The 21,760-nt window shown below is 46.3% G+C and overlaps 1 protein-coding gene across 5 annotated transcripts in view; it reads right to left on the reverse strand.

Moving 5' to 3' along the window:
* ALKBH8 (alkB homolog 8, tRNA methyltransferase) overlaps positions 1-21,760 on the reverse strand; it is a gene marked incomplete at its 5' end in the record, with an annotated part of 65,249 nt that overhangs the window by 15,506 nt on the left and 27,983 nt on the right. For all 5 annotated transcript variants that reach the window (XM_082219258.1, XM_082219257.1, XM_082219259.1 and 2 more), the window contains 2 exons: positions 858-964; positions 20,315-20,385. In XM_082219258.1, coding sequence (XP_082075384.1) covers positions 858-964; positions 20,315-20,385 — 178 coding nt within the window. The remainder of the gene's footprint in view (positions 1-857; positions 965-20,314; positions 20,386-21,760) is intronic.

Below are 21,760 nucleotides of genomic sequence, written 5' to 3' on the forward strand. Positions count from 1 at the left end.
AGAGAATGAAAGTGGGAGGAAAGACCCATAAATACCATTCTCGAGCACCCGGGAGGATTGGTGGGATCGTAACATAATGAATAAATCTGTCTGGTACAGGAAAAGGAATCTTGGGAACTATGTTGCCCAAGTATCCCTCTCTACAGTCTGTTTGAGCTTCCTCAGGGAAAACTCCAAATCTTTCTCATGTCCAGCCTTTCCCCCCTCAACTTGATAAACAAGCTTCATTAATGCAGAATTTGCCATGGAGAGGCGATATATCTGTCCAGGGGACCAGTTGAGAGCCCCTCAGAATTGCTGACTTGAAAAGTCATCAGCACTTGACTCCCAGCAAGTCAAGCGCTCAGCCTGTTATTGACTTCTATGCTGCTGAGCCAAGTTCAGCCGTGGCAGAATAAACTGCAGCAAATCATATCATTGCTTTGCGAGTTTGAACAAAGCAGACCTAAAAACCACATACCCGTGCACACTACCTCACCATTTTTAGTTATCCTATAACATCTAGCCTGGTTTCTAAAGCCAACATAAATGGGCATCTCTTCAAAGGGCCCACGTCCCTGCCTATCACGTCTATTCCTCATGAGTGGAGAACTTGTGGTATTCCAGCTGTTGTTGGACTCCGACTCCCATCAGCCCCTGCCAGCATGGCCAATGATCAGGGAGGATGGGAGTTGGAGTCCAGGGTCATTTGGAAGACCACAGACTCCCTAGACCTGCTGTAAATAACCAAAAAACGGCAAATGGATTATCATCATTAACTGGTGACTGCTAAAGAAACAAGAAGGGAAGTCTGCCGCCAGTCTGCTCTGCCACTTTTATGCATGTAATATCATTAACTTCTGACTGTCAACACCTACCCATGGGTCCAGAGGTATCTAGATTCTCCAGACATTACCAGCAAGCTACGCTGAGGCAGCATAACTGCTGCGGCATGTCCATCCGGATGTTTGAAATCCATAACAATCTGTGGAAAAGAGGGGGAAATCATTTCTGAGAATTAACTGTAAGTAGGCAAGATTTGTAGTGATGTATGGAAGTGAGAGCTGGACCATAAAGAAGGCTGATCGCCGAAGAACTGATGCTTTTGAATTACGGTGCTGGAGGAGACTCTTGAGAGTCCCATGGACTGCAAGAAGATCAAACCGATCCATTCTTACAGAAATCAGCCCCGAGTGCTCACTGGAAGGACAGATCCTGAAGCTGAGGCTCCAGTACTTTAGCCACCTCATGAGAAGAGAAGACTCCCTGGAAAAGACCCTGATGTTGGGAAAGATGGAGGGCAGAAGGAGAAGGGGACGACGGAGGAGGAGATGGTTGGACAGTGTTCTTGAAGCTACCAGCATGAGTTTGACCAAACTGTGGGAGGTAGTGGAAGACAGGAGTGCCTGGTGTGCTGTGGTCCATGGGGTCAAAAAGAGTCGGACACGACTAAACGACAACAGGCAAGATTTGCCGCAGAAATCAGCATTTTGATTGTGTGTGTACGGACACAGTAGGCATTTGCACTCAGAATCACACAGTCTTTGGGAACACAGAAGCTGCCTTGTACAGTCAGGCCATTGGTCCACCAAGTTCAGTACTGCCTATACTGACTGGCAGTGGCTCTCCAGGTATTCAGGAATGGGACATTCCAAGGTGTACCTGGAGATGTTGGAGATTGAACCTGGGAACCTTCTGACTGCAAAGCAAAAGCTCTGCCACTAAGCTACTGCCCTACAATTTTACAAGGGGTTTTGTGATGGACTGGCTGGAGGCACCAGTTGGGAGAAGAGGGAGCAGACTGGAAGGAGGAGGCTGGCAGAAGCTGAAGAAGCAACAGGGTTTAGTGAGCAGGAAGAGTCTGTGACAGAGAGCACTCCAGAACCAGAGGCTGGAGAGGAGTGGGGCCAAGAGGCAGCAACGTGTCAGGCTCATGAGGAGGCTGGGCTGTCCCCCACTTCTGCTGCAACCAGCTCCCCTCCCCTCCGGTTTCCCAGAATCCAAAGAGGTATGATGATGGTGGAACAAAGACCGGTAAGACGAAGGAGCCTCAGATTGCTTGGGAGGGAATCGGAGAGGAGGAAACTTAGGGAGTAGTGGGAAGGCAGGGACCTTCAGTCCCCACAACTGCCTCATAGGAGCAAGTTTTATCGGGACGAGTTGCTTTGCTCACTAGGCCTGGCCTCCTGAGCTGCCTTGCTTCTTTGAATAAAGAGTTAACTGAAGCCGTGTGAGCTATTGCTGACGTGCTCCTGTCAGGTTTGGACAAATTCATACAACAGAACAAGGCTATCCATGGCTATTAGCCAAGACAATGATATACTACCTCCAGGATCAAAGCCAGTATGATTCTGAATACCAGTAGCTGGGGTACACCATGACAGAGCTATTGCCCTCGTGTCCTGCTTGTGGGCTTCCCAAAGACATCTAGTTGGCCATTCATTGACGTTTAGGGTGGCCTGCCAGGGCCTAGACATCAACCCTGGTTTTGCAGTCCAAGGCAGGCGGGGGGGGAGGGAACTTTAAGGACTTAGTAAAGGACTGCCATATCTGGCTGGTGGGGCTGTGCAAAACCTGGTGGGTTGCAGGTTGTATGGACAACACATGGAGCAAAATAGAAAATGAAATTACTGTATTTTTCCGTGTATATTTTCCCCAAAATTTTTTAAATTTAAAGTTGGGGGTCATTTTATACATGGAATGTTTAAAATGCAGGGGTACCTCGGGTTAAGTACTTAATTTGTTCTGGAGGTCCGTTCTTAACCTGAAACTATTCTTAACCTGAGATACCACTTTAGCTAATGGGGCCTCCTGCTGCCGCCATGCGATTTCTGTTCTCACCCTGAAGCAAAGTTCTTAACCCAAGGTACTATTTCTGGGTTAGTGGAGTCTGTAACCTGAAGCGTCTGTAACCCGAGGTACCACTGTACACAGGAAGCTGCTGGATCAGGCCAGTGGCCCATCTAAGTCCAGCATTTTCTTCTCACAGCAGCCAACCAGATGCCTATGGGAAACCTGCAAGTAGGAACTGTGCGTAGCAGCAACTGGTATTTAGAAGCATTGCTGCCTCCAACAGTGGATATTATAGTGCAGTGTTTCCCAACCTTTTTTGGGCAAAGGCACACTTGTTTCATGAAAAAAATCTCGAGGCACACCACCATTACAGCCCCGTGACGTCAGCGCGCAGCGTCACGCCGGGAGGGACCCACGAAAGTGTAAGTTTCAATTTCCCCCCCTCCCCCTTGCCTTCCTTCTGTGCCAACCGCCAAAAAGCCAAGAATCGCGGGACCGCCGGCGGAGGGGGGGAGGGCGAGCGGAGGCAGCGGCGAGCCCCGTTCCTCCCCATCCGCCCCATTCCGTGCAAGGAGCGCGAACAGGTGTGAGAAGGGGGTCAAACCTGTGGGCCAGCGCCGGGGAACCTCCAAGCTTTGGGGGTGGGGGGGGGAGGAGGAGGCAGCAAAGCGAGGCAGGAAGGAGAGCGCGGCTTGGCTGGGTGAGCTTTGGCAGGGGCAGGGAATGAGAGCCGCGAGGCGGGCGCTGCGGACGGAGGCGCTGCCCGTCGAGCTCGCAGGCAGCCAGGCAGGCAGACGGCGAGAGCCCCGCGCTGGGCGGCCTCTCCTCGCCGCCGCCGCCCCACCTCTCGCCGCCCGACTCGCCCGCCTCCCTCCGGGGACGGCGCCCCAATCGAAAATTTGACTTTTTTTAAAAAAAAAAAATCTTTCGAATTTTTTAATTTTTCCCACGGCACACCAGGCAACATCTCGCGGCACACTAGTGTGCCGCGGAACAGTGGTTGAAAAACACTGTTATAGTGGCAATATGTGTAGAAGAATACATGGAAAAACATTGTTGCAAAACAAATTTATTGATATGCATCAGCCAAACTTTGTAAAGGCAAAATATGGCTAGATGACTTATGGGGGAAATTAAAACCAATATTCACAACACAATAGAAACAGAGTGTTAAACAGAAGAAGCTGTTAGGTGGTGGAGGGAAGTCACAGGGTGAGGAATAAGGAAAAGCTATTTAGATACATACGCATAGAATTGAAAATAGCTATAATTCGAAATGTACTGTAAAGTGTGTTATGAAGATGTCATGGAATGAAATAATTTAAAATAAAGAGTGTCAAGTATACATCCACATTTTGCAAGAGGGTTTTGCCCTAGTTCCGCCTCCTCAAATGCCATCGTAGAAGCCTTCCAGAAAGTAATTTCTATCCCACTTTTAATAATAATAGCAATAATAATAATTATGATAATAATCCTTTTGCAGTCTCAAAGGCTTCTGTTCTGACTCCGCCTTGCCGAGGCCACTCACTGAAGGAGCCAGACAGCATCTCCCTGCCTCTTTGTAAGTCTTTATCCCAGCAATGCAATCTAAGTCGCCACTTCTTTGTCTCGTCCCCCCCACACCCACAGGCACAAAAGGAAAGGGAGGGAGGTGCATTAAGGCTCCTGGTCTTCTTTTTAATTCACTCAGGACTAGCAATCAATAGCGCTACTTCTGCCACTGCCAAATCAATCCGCCTCTCATGACAGCTTTCCTCCACAGGAGCGATTTCCAATTACTATTTTCGCTTCTACCCATTTTCTTTATTCTCGGAGGTGGCAAAGCCAATGAAGATCAAATTTCCAGCTTGCCCATTGTGCACCGCTAAGGACTGCAGTCAATAATACGTGTTATATATACAAATTTTTATATGTGTCTATATTATGGGAGGCAATGCTGGATATTTGATCTCGCACAATGCTTTCCAATGTTTCTTTCAAAGGGGGGGGGGTCGGAATAGCGTGTCTTCACACCCAGCCCTTCCCTCAAAAGCGTGAGCGATACGCATGAAGCTAAGAATACCACTCTGCAGTGTAAACATGACGCTGGAGCAAGCGTTCGTGACGAGGGAATGCGTGGCAGAGCATGCAAAGATGCCTAGATAGACTTCAGAGCAGGCGCTTGCATTCTGAAGGCTGCTCCCACTGCTAAAGGCATGGGCAAAATAATGCAAAGGGGGTGGGAGCAGGGGAGGTGGGGTGGGAGGAGAGAATTCAAAGAGAAGAGCAGCTGGGAGAGACAGGGGCATTTCTTAGAGCTAGGAAAGTACCACAAGGCTGCTTGCACAGAGGTGAAATTGCATTTGGCAGGCCATGTAGACAAATAAAAGAGAGAGAGAGAAGGAGGGGGAAATCATTGTTAAAGAGGCTATATAGAAAGTGAGTCATTGTTTGATAATGATAGCTATAACATTGGCATGGACAATAAGGGATGCAATGTGATTTTTTTAAAAAAGAAAGAAAGAGGAACAAAAGCCCTGCAAAGTGATACCTTTTATTTGGATCAAATTCTGTAGCTGTAGGCCAACTTCCAGATTACACTTAACTCTTCATTCGGCAGATCTAAGGAACTCAACAGCTTGCAAACTGCTACCACGGGGGTTGAGCAGCAGCTCACCTATTTTAAACCTTTATTGAAATGGAATCTGCTTATCTATTACATCTCCTATGATAGATAGATGCTGAAGATAGAAGATTGAAGCTGAGGGTCCAATACCTTGGCCACCTCATGAGAAGAGAAGACTCCCTGGAAAAGACCCTGATGTTGGGAAAGATGGAGGGCACAAGGAGAAGGGGACGACAGAGGACAAGATGGTTGGACAGTGTTCGCAAAGCTACCAGCATGAGTTTGACCAAACTGTGGGAGGCAGTGGAAGACAGAAGTGCCTGGCGTGCTCTGGTCCATGGGGTCATGAAGTGTCGGACACAACTAAACGACTAAACAACAACAACAACGATAGAAGATATAGATAGATAGATAGATAGATAGATAGATAGATAGATGATAGATGATATAGAGATAGATAGATGTCTCTGCTCTTACACTTCTTGAACACAAAAAGCTGTCTTATACTGGCATGATTTGTACACTACACTAAGCTAAACCATGACTAAGTGTGAACAAACAAGTGTGAGAGCACACTTAGTGCATGCTGCTGCATTCTGCACTTGTTAGAGCTTCCAAGTCCTCCTCGAGGGAAGTCTCATGTGCAGTGCATTGCAATAATGCAATACGGAGGTAACCAGGACATGGGACACCGTTGCCTGGTTACCTTTCTCTGCAGTAAGAACTGCAGCAAGTATGAATGAACTTTCAAATCGAAACCGGTGTATCATCCACCCATCGGATGGGAGCAAAGCAAGAGATGGGTCAGTAGCCGGTGTAGATTAGAGCAAGAAAGAGGAAACGGGGTCTAAATCAGCTGACGTGCTGATGTCTTTCTTCTTCAGATACCAGGAGAGGGAAAGTGTTTGGGTCGTATCCAACTAAGTCCTACTCAAAGCAGGCTCATTGAAATTAGTAAAACTTATGGAGGATGAGGATGAACTATGGCCCAAACTCGAGTCCAACATGACAGATGCAACTACCACTACATGCTCTTTGGTTCTCTAAAAACAAATTTAGACCTTGCCCTAATTTTCAAAACAGATGAGGAGCTGGTGGCCAGCCAATTTGGAAGGCAGGCAAATCCCACCTGATGACATACAAAGGACTTGACCTCACATGTCTTCAATACGCAACTTGCCATCTTATTGCTTGTCCGATAACGCCAGGCCACAAGGCCCCCCTACTTCTCCTTCCTATCGATTTGCTTATTTGGAATTAGAGTCTGCCTGCCCTAAGCCACAAAGTATTTGCTGCTGAAAGTTTGCTGCCGGGAACTTTTGGCTCCTGAGGCCAAGAGTTTAACAGTTTTCATTGCCTCTTGATCTCTCTCACGCTGACTGGTGTAGCGAGAACTTAATCCCCCCCAGGAAAAGTAATGCAGGCCTTGGGCACCTTGTGTGATTACAAAGCCAAGGATTCAAGCCAGGCTCCCAGCATAGCCTGGTTTATTAAATTTCACCAACTGCCCACGCTCAGCTTCTTACAAAAGGCTCCCACTGTTTCCTCAGCCGCCTTCCTTCTACGAACAAGAAGCATTTAATGCTGTTTAGTCTCTGTATTGTTTGCCTCTTTGAGAGGATTTCGCTACATTGGAATATGCCCGGAACCCATAAATTTAGCACTGATGCAGGCAAGTGCCGCCACCTCTGACGTGATCAGACCCTCTGGATGAATCAGAACATAAGGATCCAGAGCAAGGTCTGTCTAGTCCACTATTCTCTTCTGAATGTCAGAACAGTGTGCTTACGAGCGGAGCATGACAATTATGTCCTTCTGCTTCTCTTTGTCCCAGCAGCGGGTATCTACACCTCCAAATCTACCATATGCACACCTAATCCCCCTCCTCCTTTGGGTACCACTCCTCGCTATACCTGCAGCACCATCCCAGGTACATGGGGCTGCAGCTCAGGTTCAAAGCCCAGAGAGCTATTGCTAGTCAATGCAGAATCACAGACTTCAACCTTTTCAGACCTGGAATTCACTTTAATCCCAACATACATTTGGGGACCAATTTCTTAATTCCCCCCCCACACACACTTTTATGTCCCTTTCAGCTCAGCACATACGCTCTGGAGTTAAGTCCTATGAGGGCTTCCTTCCACCTAAGAGCAAACACTTCTTACATCTATTATTGTAGGGCCCCCAAACAACCACACAAAGTCACAATTGCTATGTTCCTTCTTTTCCTTCCTTCTTTCCTTATGGGCGGAATTTGGGTGTAGCATGAGGGGAAAGATGCTTCCAAGCAGGAATTTCCATGGCTTGGGGGGGAAACCTAGACTGATAAGGGTCCCTGAAATTCCTGTTTGAAAGTATCATGGAGGATTCTCCAGGCCTGAAATACAAGAATATGTTTAAAGAAAAACTACTCTTTAGCAAGAAGACCCACAAACTTAATGAAAGCCATCACTTCGGTCAACGTTATCGTATAGGAAACATGTGGATTTAATTTCAACGCAGCATGGCTTGCTTTTGAAATGGATTTGTAAAAAACCCTTTTGGGGAAACTGCTCTCTGAGATTGCAACACTCTTACAGTTGTGCTTAACTCCTAATGAAGAAAAATGGGGATTCGCAGAAACATATGAAATACTGCATTCTCAAAGACATACATTCTTATTTTATATGCAAAATAAAAGAAATATATTTAACTCGAAATAGATAGATGAAACCTTTCGTATCCCTCCTCAGCAGGTTGGGGACAGGTAGCAGCAGTCAAACCAACACACAGAACTCCTCAGGTTAATAAGCTGTGCCACACCTGCTCAATCCTGGGCCTTGAAGCAAAGCTGGCATCAATGGTAGGCATTATTGAGCATATGGCTAGGCTCATTCATGGGAAAGGGCCTCTCTCTGGCCCTTGCTCACCAGGCCTCTTTAAACATGCAAGCAGTAACAAGAGAAAGGAGATGCAGCAACACCCTCCATTTGCCTGGCGGACTGGTCGAGTGAACAGATTGCAGAGACAGCAAAGAAGCCCATTCAGGCTGCGGCCTAGACTGCACCTTGCCCAAGCCCTATTGGAGGTTGCTGCCCACACACTTCTACAGTCAAACCTCACGTTACGTTTGCTTCATGTTACGTTTTTTCAGGTTGCGTCCCGCGGTGACCCAGAAGTACTGGAAAGGGTTGCTTCCGGCTTTCGCCACTCACGCATGTGCAGACGCGCAAAATGACGTCACAGGCACACACAGAAGCGGCGAATCGCAACCCACACATGCGCAGACGCACTGCTTTGGGTTGCATTCCTTTCATGTTGCGAATGGGCCTCCGGAACAGATCCCGTTCGCAACCAGAGATACCACTGTACTGCGCTTGCTGCTGGTGTGGTGGCTCCTCTAGAAAACTGCTTTAAACAGCTTGTAGCAGAGTTTCTTCCTGGTGGCAGATGACAAGAGACTATAAGACTTGTGCAAAATAGTCATGAGTTACTTTATTTCTTGGCTGGTTCACAAGCGATTATATACAAAACTATTTACATACATCTTTGCACAACAGCATGTGGGTACTCTTTCCTCCTGCAGGCAAGTGCAACCTGCAACATCCTTTTTTATTTTTATACCCAGCTGTAACCAATCAACCTAGATTGTCACTCCTAACGATTAATGAAAACTTCTTTAAAGCTACAAACACCTTTTTCTGTTTCTTTGCAGAATGACTTCCTAACAAGCCCCGCACTCGAAATTCCTGGACCTGCCACTACAAAGAAGAACATCCTACAGAAGGAATTCGTTCTTTGATTGTTAACAGACCTCTAAGGAAAGGAAGTTCACAGTTGTGTTATCGCTGCTCTTCACGTTTGTTGCAACAGGTGGTACGATCCAAATGATGTCTCCAGTTGCTTTTTAGCAGCTGCAGTGTTACTAAGAGGTCTCTGGAGGTATGTCCAACCCAAGCTTGTTAAGGGCTTTTAAAGATTCAAATCAGTGCTTTGAATTGTGCACCTTGCTCCCCTACCTCTCTGTGGGTACACATGTACACACTTGTAGTTACCGCTTGTCAAAACAGCATTCGCGCTCAGCACTGCCCATGCCGAAGAATAACTTGCACATCCCACAGGGGATATGCCCTAGACGTTGTAAGATAGTGCCCATGTCACCCTGTGGGCTCAACATGCCTTTCTCGGGCAGATATAAACAGATATTACACCGCATCAAAAGCAAAAGCAACAAGAATATACTTTGGCTGGAATTTCCATCTGACAAACTATAGCGCTGGTATACAGATTCATAAATGTGGTTTTGCTAGTTATACAAATATTCGACATATTGTTCTAAAACCTACCCTCAGGGCTCAAAAGGACACTGCTGTATATAGGACATTTTATCCCGGCATAGTAATGGAAGTATAAATCCCCGGGGCTACGGCTTTTGTGTTGAAGATATTATCCAAGTCCATTTTACATCCCGGAGGGACAATACCGCCAAACTAGTGATTGCCAATTTAAGTTCGCTTCACTGCTCAAAAGACCAATTGTGCCTCCTTCTGGTTTTATCATTCCACAGCCTCCATCTGTATGCAGAAAACTTTTCCGACAAAATTTGCCACAGCCTTAAAATAGACTCTCGTAACAAAGGGGGAATGACGTCACAGGCTCGATGAAATTAGCCCTTCTTAGTCAATCCCTGAGCTGAATACTGCTGAAATGCAACAGCTACTTTCTAATGCTCCACAGTTCAGCTCAGCTGCTGCTCAATTCTGACAGGCATCAGTTGCAGCCAAGTTCATTTCATGCTCTGATCTTCCAAAAATAGCTCTGAAAGTTTGTTTGTTTGTTGTTGTTCTAAGTAGCCACCACTGGTAGAGCTCTTGCACAAATTAAAACTATTATTGAGTGGGTTGGGGGGTTTAAGTCCTAGTGCGCTTGCAACTCCTTGAGGGTTTAAGGGAGGGAGAAAGAGATATAAATGCTGACCTGCATAATTAAGGATAACAGATACTGAAACCCTTTATAATTCATAATAAGAATGTAGCAAAAAGGGAACTGTAAGAATAGGGATGAGGATAACACAGGTTTAAAATGTCAAATATAATATAATAAAGGAAAGGCAAATGGGGACGGATGGATGGGCAGAAGCATGCCAACAGCCCAACTGTTCAATTTAGAGGCCAGGTAACCTAGGAAACTGCCCCTCAGTCCCAGCCCTGAAGGCACAAAATGGAGCACTAAGCCTAGGATGAAAGGGAGAAAAACTGCATGGCGGTTGCTAGGCAACTTCTGCCACCCTCCTATCCTGTAGAAACAACAGTGGTTGCCTAGCAACTGAGACCTGCATTCTCCTACCTCAGTAGAGGCCTTGGTCAAAAAGAGCTTTTTGTAAACCTGCACCAACAGAGGCAATGGCAAAACAGGGGGAAAGGGAGGCAGAGTATTAATGTGTGTGAGGAAAAATATCTCAATATAAATAAGAACATAAGAAGAGCCATTGGATAAGGCCAATGGCCCATTCCGTCCAGCATCCTAGTCTTACAATGGCCAACCAGGTTCCTGTGGGAAACTTGAAAGCAGGACTTGAGCACAAGAGCACGCTCCTCAATATCTGTGGGATTTCCCCTTCCTCCTCACTCCCGGCCTTCTCCGGAGGATGGAGCTTGCTCCAAGATCCTTGCAGCGTATGTACATTACACATAGTGGGCGGTATTTAATAAGAAGATTGTTATCTCCCCGCCTAATATTACAAAAAGCTCTCTGTCAGAACAGCGGTGGCTAACCTTTGGCCCTCCAGGTGTCAGGCATAGGTCAGCGGTAAAACACCTGGTGTCAGTGGACTTAGCTCTTTATTCAAAGAAACAAAACAGCACAGGCCTAGCGATCACAACAACTTTTCTCAGTAGGTCTTGCCCCAATGAGGCAGTTGCAAGGACTGAGGGACCTTGCCTTCCCACTGCTGCCTAAGGCTCCTCTCCCAGTTCCTTCCCAGGCAACCTGAGGCTCCTTCATCTTGCCTCTTTGTCTTTGCCCTGCTCCACCCTTGTAATTTCTCTGTGTGTTCTGAAATAACAGGGGAGACAGGGGCTGGTCGCAGGAGGAGGGGGAGACTCCGTGGATTCTTCAGCAGCCTGACTCATCACTGTCTCCTGTTCCCTCTCCTCTTCTGCCTCTGCTTCTGGGCTTCTCTCTGCCATAGACTCTCCCTGCTCACTAAACCCTGTCACCTCTTCAGCTTCCAACACCTCCTTCCTCCCAGTCTGCTCCCTCTTCTTCATCGGACCATTCATTGTCATTCCATCACTAGTCTGAGCCTCCTTCCCCTGGGGGTTCTCCAGTTTGATACCTCCCATGCATCCGGCCAGACCATAACTCCCAATATCCCTGATTATTATGGCCAGGGCGGTTTGGGATGTTGGGAGTTGGGAGTCCCACAACACCAGGAGGGCAACAGATTAGCCACTGCTATGCTAAAGCAATTCCACAGCACGATCCACTGTTTTGTAGTAATGATGAGATTAAAAAAGGAGATACACGACAAAAACAAGACAGAAAGTCGAGAAAACGCTGACCAATTAATCTGGAAATAGTTGCTCTGGTTATGTACCTTGGGAAGGAGACATTCATCTGATTCACTGACTTCAATGGGGTTTACTTCTGGTGGAAGTGTATAGGATTTCACTACAATCTGACAAGTACTTGTATTGATTAGTGAAGTGCAGAAGGGCTGAGCCTGATAACAGACAGTAAGAACATAAGGGCCCTGCTGGATCAGCCCATCCTGGCATCCTGTTATCACAGTAACCAACTAGATGGCTACAGGGAGGATCACGCAAGCAAGACCTTAAATTTGCAGCAACACTCTCTCCTCCTGACGTTTCCAGCAGCTGGAATTCCGAAGCATACTGCTCCCAATCATTCTCGCCTTGCAGTAAATGGACAATTGAAGGCGTCTGAAAGATGGACAGTGATTCCCCCATGGAGACACAATTTAAGCACAAGTAGCATTTTCTGGATTTTGCTGTGGCTGCGATTACCCTGCGGCAAAAAATGAAAAATGATGTGGCAAAGTCAACAGAAATGTAATTCTGCAACTTTGCATTAAAAAAAAGAGAGAGAGAGAGAGCTTAACTCACTCTGCAATTTTCAGGATTTTTTTTTAAATAATAGTACAAAACACCCAATGAGAATCCTTCTACCAGAGTGCCAACTTGAATAAAATATTGGGGGGGGGGCAGATAAGCCCCACCCTGCATAATCGGTCACATGACCCTCACATCATTTGAATGACAATGTCCATTAACGGGGGGCGGGGGTGGCCCCCTCAAGTATTTTATGGGAGGACAAAGAGACCTCAGCCCCTATGAGTTGGTTCTTTGTATGCTTCCTACAAAGAACAAGTATCTGTGTCTCATTGAACATGCAGGTATCCATCAAAACAGAGCCCTTCAAAAGTAACTGCTTTAAAAATGATGGTTCTTTGAGGGGGTTTTTACAATCAACATTTTATGAAATATATAAATAGGCACATTATATTTTTGTCTCTTTGAGCGAAGATACCCGACTCTTTCATTACACAGATTCTAGTCTGTGCCACCCTTCTCACTGGCTGCCTGTAGTTTTAACTCTGGCTTTAAAAGAGAAGCTCACTTAGAAACAGGCATCGCCATAGGAAGATGGAGGCAGGTATGTTTTTGTGTGTGAGGCTGATGAGCTGAGGAATTTTACAGCGTGGGGTTCCTTTTGAAGAATCAGAATGAAAGCTGAAACCATACCTTTCCAGGAGCCTTGCAATACATACATACATATACATACATATATAAATATATACGGTATATATACATACACACACACACACACACACATATGTATATATGGAAGAACCAACAGCAGGATGCAAGATTTGTGGGATGAGTCTTTGAGAGAAATGTGGGAATATAAAGAAGCCAGAGACAAAAGAAATAAACTAGGGCAAGTGTCTTAACAGAATAGCCTGTTTAATTTTTATTTTTAAAAAGGGGAGAGAGAATACAGGGACCCACATGCTGGGCTGAAGTGTGCTCTCATTGTGAGGCCACATTCGCCACTCGCTGAGCCTTTTACATCAGTGGAAACTAGTTGCTGAAAAGCCCCGTAAGGAGCCTTGAGAAGCCCCCTGGGATAGACTGGTACAGAATTACAAAATCACAAAGTTGGAAGCTTTTGTCTCAAGCAGGGAACAGAGGATGAAAAAGACCTTTCTCTGCCGTGGACCCTGGAGAGGCACTTCTTGCAAGAACAGACAAAACTAGGCTAGACAGACAAACAGTTTGGCTTGCTGTGAGACAGCTTCCCATGCTCCTAAGTGATCTAGTGGCTGTGAATACAAGGCAGATACTTATCTAGGGGGATCCTGTCTGGGAAGGGGATTTTGCTTGGTTGCAAGAAGGGTTTGGGGGCGGGAGTACCTGTGATGGTGCAGAGTGGAGGCAAGGAGGGATCAGGGTTCAATTCGTCTTGAAAACACCTTTTTACAAACAAAAAATTAGAGCCTCGTCCCTAAGGATGCTTAGCTCTACAAAACGTAGCTTCATCTGTCACATCTACTTTGGCAGTTTGCAAAATGGGACCCTGACTCTTTCCGTAGGCTCACGTCACTGAAATCTGTTTAGAGCTTGACAGAAGCTGAGCCTGAGTTGAAGCAATGCTCCCGCAACAAAGCAGGCATGTAGGCAGTTTGTGCATCTCTAGAGACACCATCCGGAAGCCATGAATACAACAGTCACACCTAACCAGGCAGCTTAAGAAAAGGCCATTTTGCAGGTCTGCCTTTTTGCATTTTCCAAGCAAATAGGTTATTTCCTTGGGGGAAGCAGCATGTACGCAATAGTGAGCTGCAACACAAGCATTTGTTTGATCAGGAACACATAAATCAGGAGGCTACTGCTTATTTAACTGACAGTAAGACAGAACAAGGGACGCGGGTGGCGCTGTGAGTTAAACCACAGAGTCTAGGACTTGCCGAACAGAAGGTCAGCGGTTCAAATCCGCCACCCCAAACGGGGTGAGCTCCCGTTGCTCGGTCCCTGCTGCTGCCAACCTAGCAGTTCGAAAGCACATCAAAGTGCAAGTAGATAAATAGGTACCGCTCTGGCGGGAAGGTAAACGGCATTTCCGTGTGCTGCTCTGGTTCTCCAGAAGTGGCTTAGTCATGCTGGCCACATGACCCGGAAGCTGTACGCTGGCTCCCTCGGGCAATAAAGCAAGATGAGCGCCGCAACCCCAGAGTCGGCCATGACTGGACCTAATGGTCAGGGGTCCCTTTACCTTTAAGACAGAACAATTTGACAGTAGAAGAGTCTCATGCTCTACCAACTGAGCTATCCTAGGCAAATAAATTACTATAGCGTCCTGGGAGCAGGGGAATCCCAAGTCTCTGATGTGCAGAAAGAAAATGAGGATTACAATTGTATTTATCACGACCAACTTATTGTGTTAGCTCCATGTAGGAATAGCTACAATCATTTGAGTATTTCTAGGTAGGAATCTGAATTTGGAACTTAAAGATCCCTGTATTCTGTGACCAGAAATCCCACTATTTTAGTCATATCCCAAGACTGAAAAATGCCCCCCTGACCAAATAGTTCCACCATTGTTCCTTTTCATGGAGCACCAAGAACGTCGAAGGCAGCCTGAGAGAAATGCCACACCTGTCTCAGGTAAGGGGATAGACCGAGTGTATCTTGGCTGAGGGTTCCCAAAATCCTAGAGCCAGCATAGTCTGGTTGATCACAGAGCAGTGATCAACCTGAACAGGCCTGGCCAGCACCCCATTTAAACGGACTGTGCCCAGAGTGGTCATGTATCCTTCTTTACAGAGGACAGTTCTCTTATCTAAAGGGTTGCCTGGGCACAGTCCAGTACAGGGATAAAGAACCATAACAAAGGAAAACAGAGGTCTTGGAATTTCCCATCGAGCATCAGACCACAGGTTATCTTTCCCACTATGATGAAATGTACTGCATTTCTATTTAAACTCTAGAAATTATTTCTGAACTCGCATCTAAACACATAAAGTTGCATATGCAAATTATATGCTAATATTTGCCATATATTTTGACCTGTTTTTGCTGGTGCATTTCGTGTGTGTGTGATGTGTAAGTAGCCCCCTGAACTCTACACCCCTTGGACAAGCCCCAGGAAGGTTCTTACACAAACACCCACAGGCAGACAGATTCCTCAGCAGATAAATCAATGTGCAAAGGTTTTCTTTGAGAAAGGAAGCTTTAAGTCCACTGGTTTAAAGCGGGTTTTTCTTAATGCTGCATTCTCCCTTTTTATTATGTTTTCTGGTTGTATCATAATCACCACCCACACAACCCTAGCTATAATACCCTACCTTTCTACAGAGTTCTCGAAAGGTGTTTAGCCACTGTGTTTTCTGTCTGCGACAGGAGAATAATTGCACTTCTCCACTTCACAGTAATGCAATAAACTTTCAAAGTGCTCATTTGCCTTCATGGTTGGAGGTCTGGTTAAAAACCTGAACTGCAGAAAAATTAAGTGGAATTTTAGACATTATGTACATGGTGGTTTTTTTAACCTTTTGGAAAGTACAATCCATTCCCCAGTTTTTATTACGTGATTTTCTTAATTATGAGTGCAAATTCAATGCAAGATGCAACAGAAGGATATAAAAAAGGGTAATAAATTACTTGCAAAATGAAGAAGGCCTAGGATTATTTTTTTTCAAGCAGAGCAAATACATTTTAAAGGATGGGCTAAGATGGTTTCCTACAGAGTATCTGCTTACAGTTGACTTACAGTCACACATAATTTCAGATGAGGATGTGCACATCACAATGTGAATCAAAGGATGTATCCAATTGTTCGGTGACGTTCCGATTAATAATAATTACTGTTATCTCATTTCCTCTTCTTCAAATATTTAGGTTTGTTGCTTATGCAGCCAAAACAGAACCACCCATGTAAAAATAAAAATAAAAAAGGTAAAGGACCCCTGGACGGTTAAGTCCAGTCAAAGGTGACTATGGGGTGCAACGCTCATCTTGCTTTCAGGCCAAGGGTGCTGGCTTTTGTCCGTAGACAGCTTCCTGGGTCATGACGAAACCACTTCTGGCGCAATGGGACACCGTGACAGAAACCAGAGTGCATGGAAACGCTGTTTACCTTTCCGTCGCAGCAGTACCTATTTATCTACTTGCACTGGTATGCTTTCAAACTGCTAGGTTGTTAGGAGCTGGGACCAAGCAACGGGAGCTCACCCCATCGTACAGATTCAAACTGCCGACCTTCTGATCAGCAAGTCCAAGAGGATCAGTAGTTTAGACCAGTGTTTCCCAAACTTTTTTGGGCAACGGCACACCTGTTTACTGAAAAAAATCTCACGGCACACCACCATTACAGCCCCGTGACGTCAGCGTGCAGCGTCACGCCGGGAGGGACGCACGAAAGTGAAAGTTTTTTCCCTCCCCCTTGCCGGGAAACCTCCAAGCTTCGGGGGTGGGAGGAGGCAGCAGAGCGAGGGACTGAGGGACGGCGGTAACTGAGGCGGCGGCGGCTGTTGTGGTGGTGGCGGCGATAGTGGGCGGAGGAGGGGGCGGCGGCGGGGCTTGAGGAGCCGTCGCCGGGAGTTGCTGCTGCTGTTGTTGCTGCTGCTGCCCGGACATGCCGGCCTCCTCCTCCTCCACTGTCTCGCGCTCCTCCCTTTTGCACGCGCTGCCCCGCCGCTCGGCACCACTACCGCGGAGTCGCCCCTGGCTCGACGCGGATCCTCGCCACCGCCGCCTCTCACCGCCCGACTCGCCCGCCTCCCTCCCACGGCACACCAGCCAACGTCTCACGGCACAGTAGTGTGCCGCGGAACACCGGTTGGGAAACACTGGTTTAGACCACAGCGCCACCCGCTCCCTGGAACCACCCATGTACAAGGGAGTGGTATCAGCAACTTGGTGTAATTTTGATATACACAGGACAAATTTCATTAATACGATGACTCCTATTATGGAAACAGGAAGTAAGGGAACCCCAAATGAAGGCGATTGTCATGAGTTCCCCCTGAAATGTCATGTGAGTGGTCAGACTCGGAGGAGAAGGAGCTCAGAGAGTTAGACCTGGAGGACCCACCATGGTAGAGGTTACAGATTACAAACTCTTAGCAATGTCTGATCCCAGGGAGGACTGCAGCAGTTTAGGGGGGTGGGATTCTACCCTCCAAAGGAGGCTCAGGCAAACTCTCAGGACTGCCTCCCATAACCTCCCTTCCAAGCATGTCCCTCCGCCTCAGATTCTCCTCTGGCCCCTGCCCCATCGCACAGGGACCTCCTTCTTCAGAGAAGGTGGCTGGAGCAAATCTGATGCCAAGCCAGAACCCACTCCACCTCTGCCACTTAGGAGACCAAGATGTAAACACACACAACCCTCACTAGCTCACTACTCTGGCTGCTACTAATCACCAGTTACACAGCTTTTTAATCTGTAAAGACTTTTACAACCACACAACACTCTATGCCGGATGTTTTACAATGAATGCACCAATGTACAAAACATATTACAGAATCACCAGGAACAAGGATGTTGCCAGAAGCAAAGGCTGCCACAGCGGGAACTGATCCATCAGGCAATGACTGGGCTGTTGCAGCTGCCTTCATCAAAGCAGGGAATTAATATTCTGTTACAAAATGGCATGAAAGACCTGGACAGAGGAGCTTTAGGGCATTTGTTGACGAGATTCATCTCTCGCAGTTACTTTTCAAGGCAAAGAATGTGGATGCTGGCTCTCTCTTTAAAAAAAAACAACCAACCATGAATTCTGTTTTTACTTTACTGCCGGACACATGGCTGCGTTTGGGTGGAACTTACAAGGGTATCTCAGCAGTGAAACGAAGACCCGTCCTGCCGTCCTCAGTTTAGCAGCTGGCATGTGTCTCTGCCACTTCCCCAAATTCTTGCTATGTGAACTGGGCAGAAGAAGCAGACCGCCCCCATCAAGCTCTGTTTACAAAGCCCAATTCCCAACTTTTGCCTTTCTTAAGCGATCAAAACTGCTGTGAAATAAGTCTGGTTATAGGAACATAGAAAGTCTGACCACTGGCATTGTCTACACTGACTGGAAGCCACTCTCTGGGGTTTCAGGCAGGAAACACTTCTGTCAGGGCTTGGAGTCAGACACGGGTCAACATGAAAGACACAGGGCTCAGTTGTCAGTGAAGTTGACTCTGTATTCAAGGAAACAGCATGCAACTCAGCAACACTTCCCAGCAGGCCTTGGCCCTATGGAACACTTGCCAGGACTAAAGGCCTCTGCCTTCCACCCTCTCTAATGCTCATCCTCTCCCGGATGTTTCCCAAGCAGTCTCAAACTGTGCATGCACATCAGGCTTAATCCCTGGCATCTTCAGTTAAGAAAGGGTCAGGTGATGGCAAAGGCCTCTGCCTGAGAACCTAGGCCTCATCTGGAATATACCTCTAAAGCTGTATCATAATCCTTTAAGGAGTCATGGCTACCCCCCAAAGAACCCCGGGAACTTCAGTTTATTGAGAGTCTTGAAAGTTGTGAGGAGCTACAATTCTGAGTGTGTTTTAACTATCAATCCCTCTTCCCTGAGAATTCTGGAAATTCTAGCTCAGTGAAGGCTCTAGGTTCCCTCATTGCGAGAAGCAAAGCTACAGGGAACCAGGCAGAGGGCCTTCTCGGTAGTGGCGCCCGCCCTGTGGAACACCCTCCCATCAGATGTCAAAGAGATAAACAACTACCTGACATTTAGAAGACATCTGAAGGCAGCCCCGTTTAGGGAAGCTTTTAATGTGTGACATTTTAATGTATTTTTAATCTTTGTTGGAAGCCGCCCAGAGTGGCTGGGGAAACCCAGCCAGATGGGCAGGGTACAAATAATATATTATTATTATTATTATTATTATTATTATTATTATTATTATTATTATTAGCCTCCCAACAACTCTCAGCACCCTTAACAAGCTACACATCCCAGGATTCTTTTGATAGAATCCGTGACTGTTTAAAATGTATTGTAGAGTGCCGACAGGATCAGTGTAGATAATAAATGGGCTAGATGAACGAAGAATCGCTGCTTCCCGTGTTTTGAACCCCCCGTTAAAGGTTTCAGCAAAATGCAATCAGCCGACAGACCCACTTCATTTAGAGCACTCTGCTTTAAAGAGCTTAGCTGCATAACAACACAATCTCGGAAACGCACAGGTGTCCTTCCTGCTCAACCCCCCGCCTCTGCTTTTGTTGTCTCTTCTTAAGAAAAGGCTTCTGTACACCAATGTCAGCTTTCATAACTGACAATGGAAGATAAGAAGCATCCATTAGTTCCTGGATCAGGACGGACCAAGACAGACAAAAGTACTTCAAGGCCAGTACATCTCAAAAATAACCTTTGAAACAGAGGGATTAAATATTATTATTTTTTATTCACAAAGGATTTTCAGGCAAAGCTCCCTGCAAGAATTCCACCGGCGGCACAGCTACTTCTAAGAAATCCTCATCTCATATTTTTTTTAAAATTCAACAGGTGTAGCTAAATAGCTTCAGGGTGAAGAAAAGAGATGGCCAAGTCTGTCTCAGTCCTCTAGGCAACTTATTTTTAAGACTAGGAGGGGTTTCCCCCCCATAACATGAAATTACAAGCGCTCAGAACATAGAAATACTTTTGTTGTCCTGAAAGCAACACTGAAAACTTGGATAGGGCACAGAGCTTAGTTCCTCACCCCAAGCAAGTTAAGGCATGAGTGCACTACAAGGAAGCTTGGCAGTATTGTCAAAGGAGACTGCATACTGGGCTCAGTTCAACTGTGGTGCAAAACTACAGTAAACACACACTTTTTTCATCTCCCCATCCCTCAGCATCTGCTGCCTGAAGCAGTCCCCTCATTCTCCCTAATGGCTGGGAGGAACCCAACTGGCCTCTACTCAAAAAACCCAGAAAAAGATATACAAATTACCTCAGCTCCTAAACTTAGAGCTATGATTTCATCCTCAAAAGCAGAATGCGTATCTATGTGAGGAGGGATTCCTGCAACAAAAAACAAAGCCATGGTTCAGTACATGTGAGAATCTATTTTTCAACTTTTCCACACCATCAGTCTTACTCTTGTACACCGGTAGGCCAAGAAACTTCCCTCATTCTCTACAGAAGTCTCATTCCACCTAGTGTCCTTCAGAGGTTTTGGACTGTAACTCCTAGCCGTCCAGCCCAGTTTATGACAGGTAATAAATCACATTTAACAACAACAAAAGCCAAAGAAAAAAGAAATCTTGTTACAAGTGCTATGGATGCCTTAGGCTAGGACTAGAATTTACAGCAAATGCAAATTTGGCACCAAACACAGCACCACTGTCACTCCTCTTACTATTTCCCCATCTAAGGGATGCAAAATGTAGTAGAGTGGTACCTCAGGTTACATACGCTTCAGGTTACATACGCTTCAGGTTACAGACTCCGCTAACCCAGAAATAGTACCTCAGGTTAAGAACTTTGCTTCAGGATGAGAACAGAAATCGTGCTTCGGCGGCGCGGCGGCAGCAGGAGGTCCCATTGGCTAAAGTGGTGCTTCAGGTTAAGAACAGTTTCAGGTTAAGAACGGACCTCCAGAACGAATTAAGTACTTAAACCAAGGTACCACTGTATATGATGCATTGTAGCCATGCATTCCTCCACTATAAGCTTACGTTTGTAGGGAGCAGGGCAAGTCACTGCATGATGCTATCATGTCATATGTTTTGCATCACTAGGTGTTTTAGGAGAGAGGGGTTTTGCACAGCAGTAAAGTACACATTTTGCATACAAAAGGTCCCAGGTTCAATCCTTACATATATCTCTCAAACTTAATATACCGCTTGATTATAAGAGAACCTCTAAGCGGTTTACAAAAATATATAATAATACATTAAAACTATTGAAAAAAATGGGGGGGGGGGTTGGAAAGATTATTACAATCTACAGTAGCTAAAAAAGAGATCACTCACATGTAACTAAGATAAAGGTAAAGGGACCCCTGACCATTAGGTCCAGTCATGACCAACTCTGGGGTTGCGGCGCTCATCTCGCTTTAGTGGCCAAGGGAGCCGGCGTTCAGCTTCCGGGTCATGTGGCCAGCATGACTAAGCCGCTTCTGGCGAACCAGAACAGCACACGGAAACGCCGTTTACCTTCCCGCCGGAGCGGTACCTATTTATCTACTTGCACTTGACGTGCTTTTGAACTGCTAGGTTGGCAGGAGCAGGGACAGAGCAACGGGAGCTCACCCCGTTGTGGGGATTCGAAAAGCTGACCTTCTGATCAGCAAGTCTTAGGCTCTGTGGTTTAACCCACAGCACCACCCACGTCCCTATAACTAAGATACCCAGCCTTATATAACCAACATGCTCAAGTTCAATTAATGAATGAA

This window comes from Podarcis vaucheri (genome assembly GCF_965113315.1).
Source record: "Podarcis vaucheri genome assembly, chromosome: 4".
NCBI classification, from domain to species: domain Eukaryota; kingdom Metazoa; phylum Chordata; class Lepidosauria; order Squamata; family Lacertidae; genus Podarcis; species Podarcis vaucheri.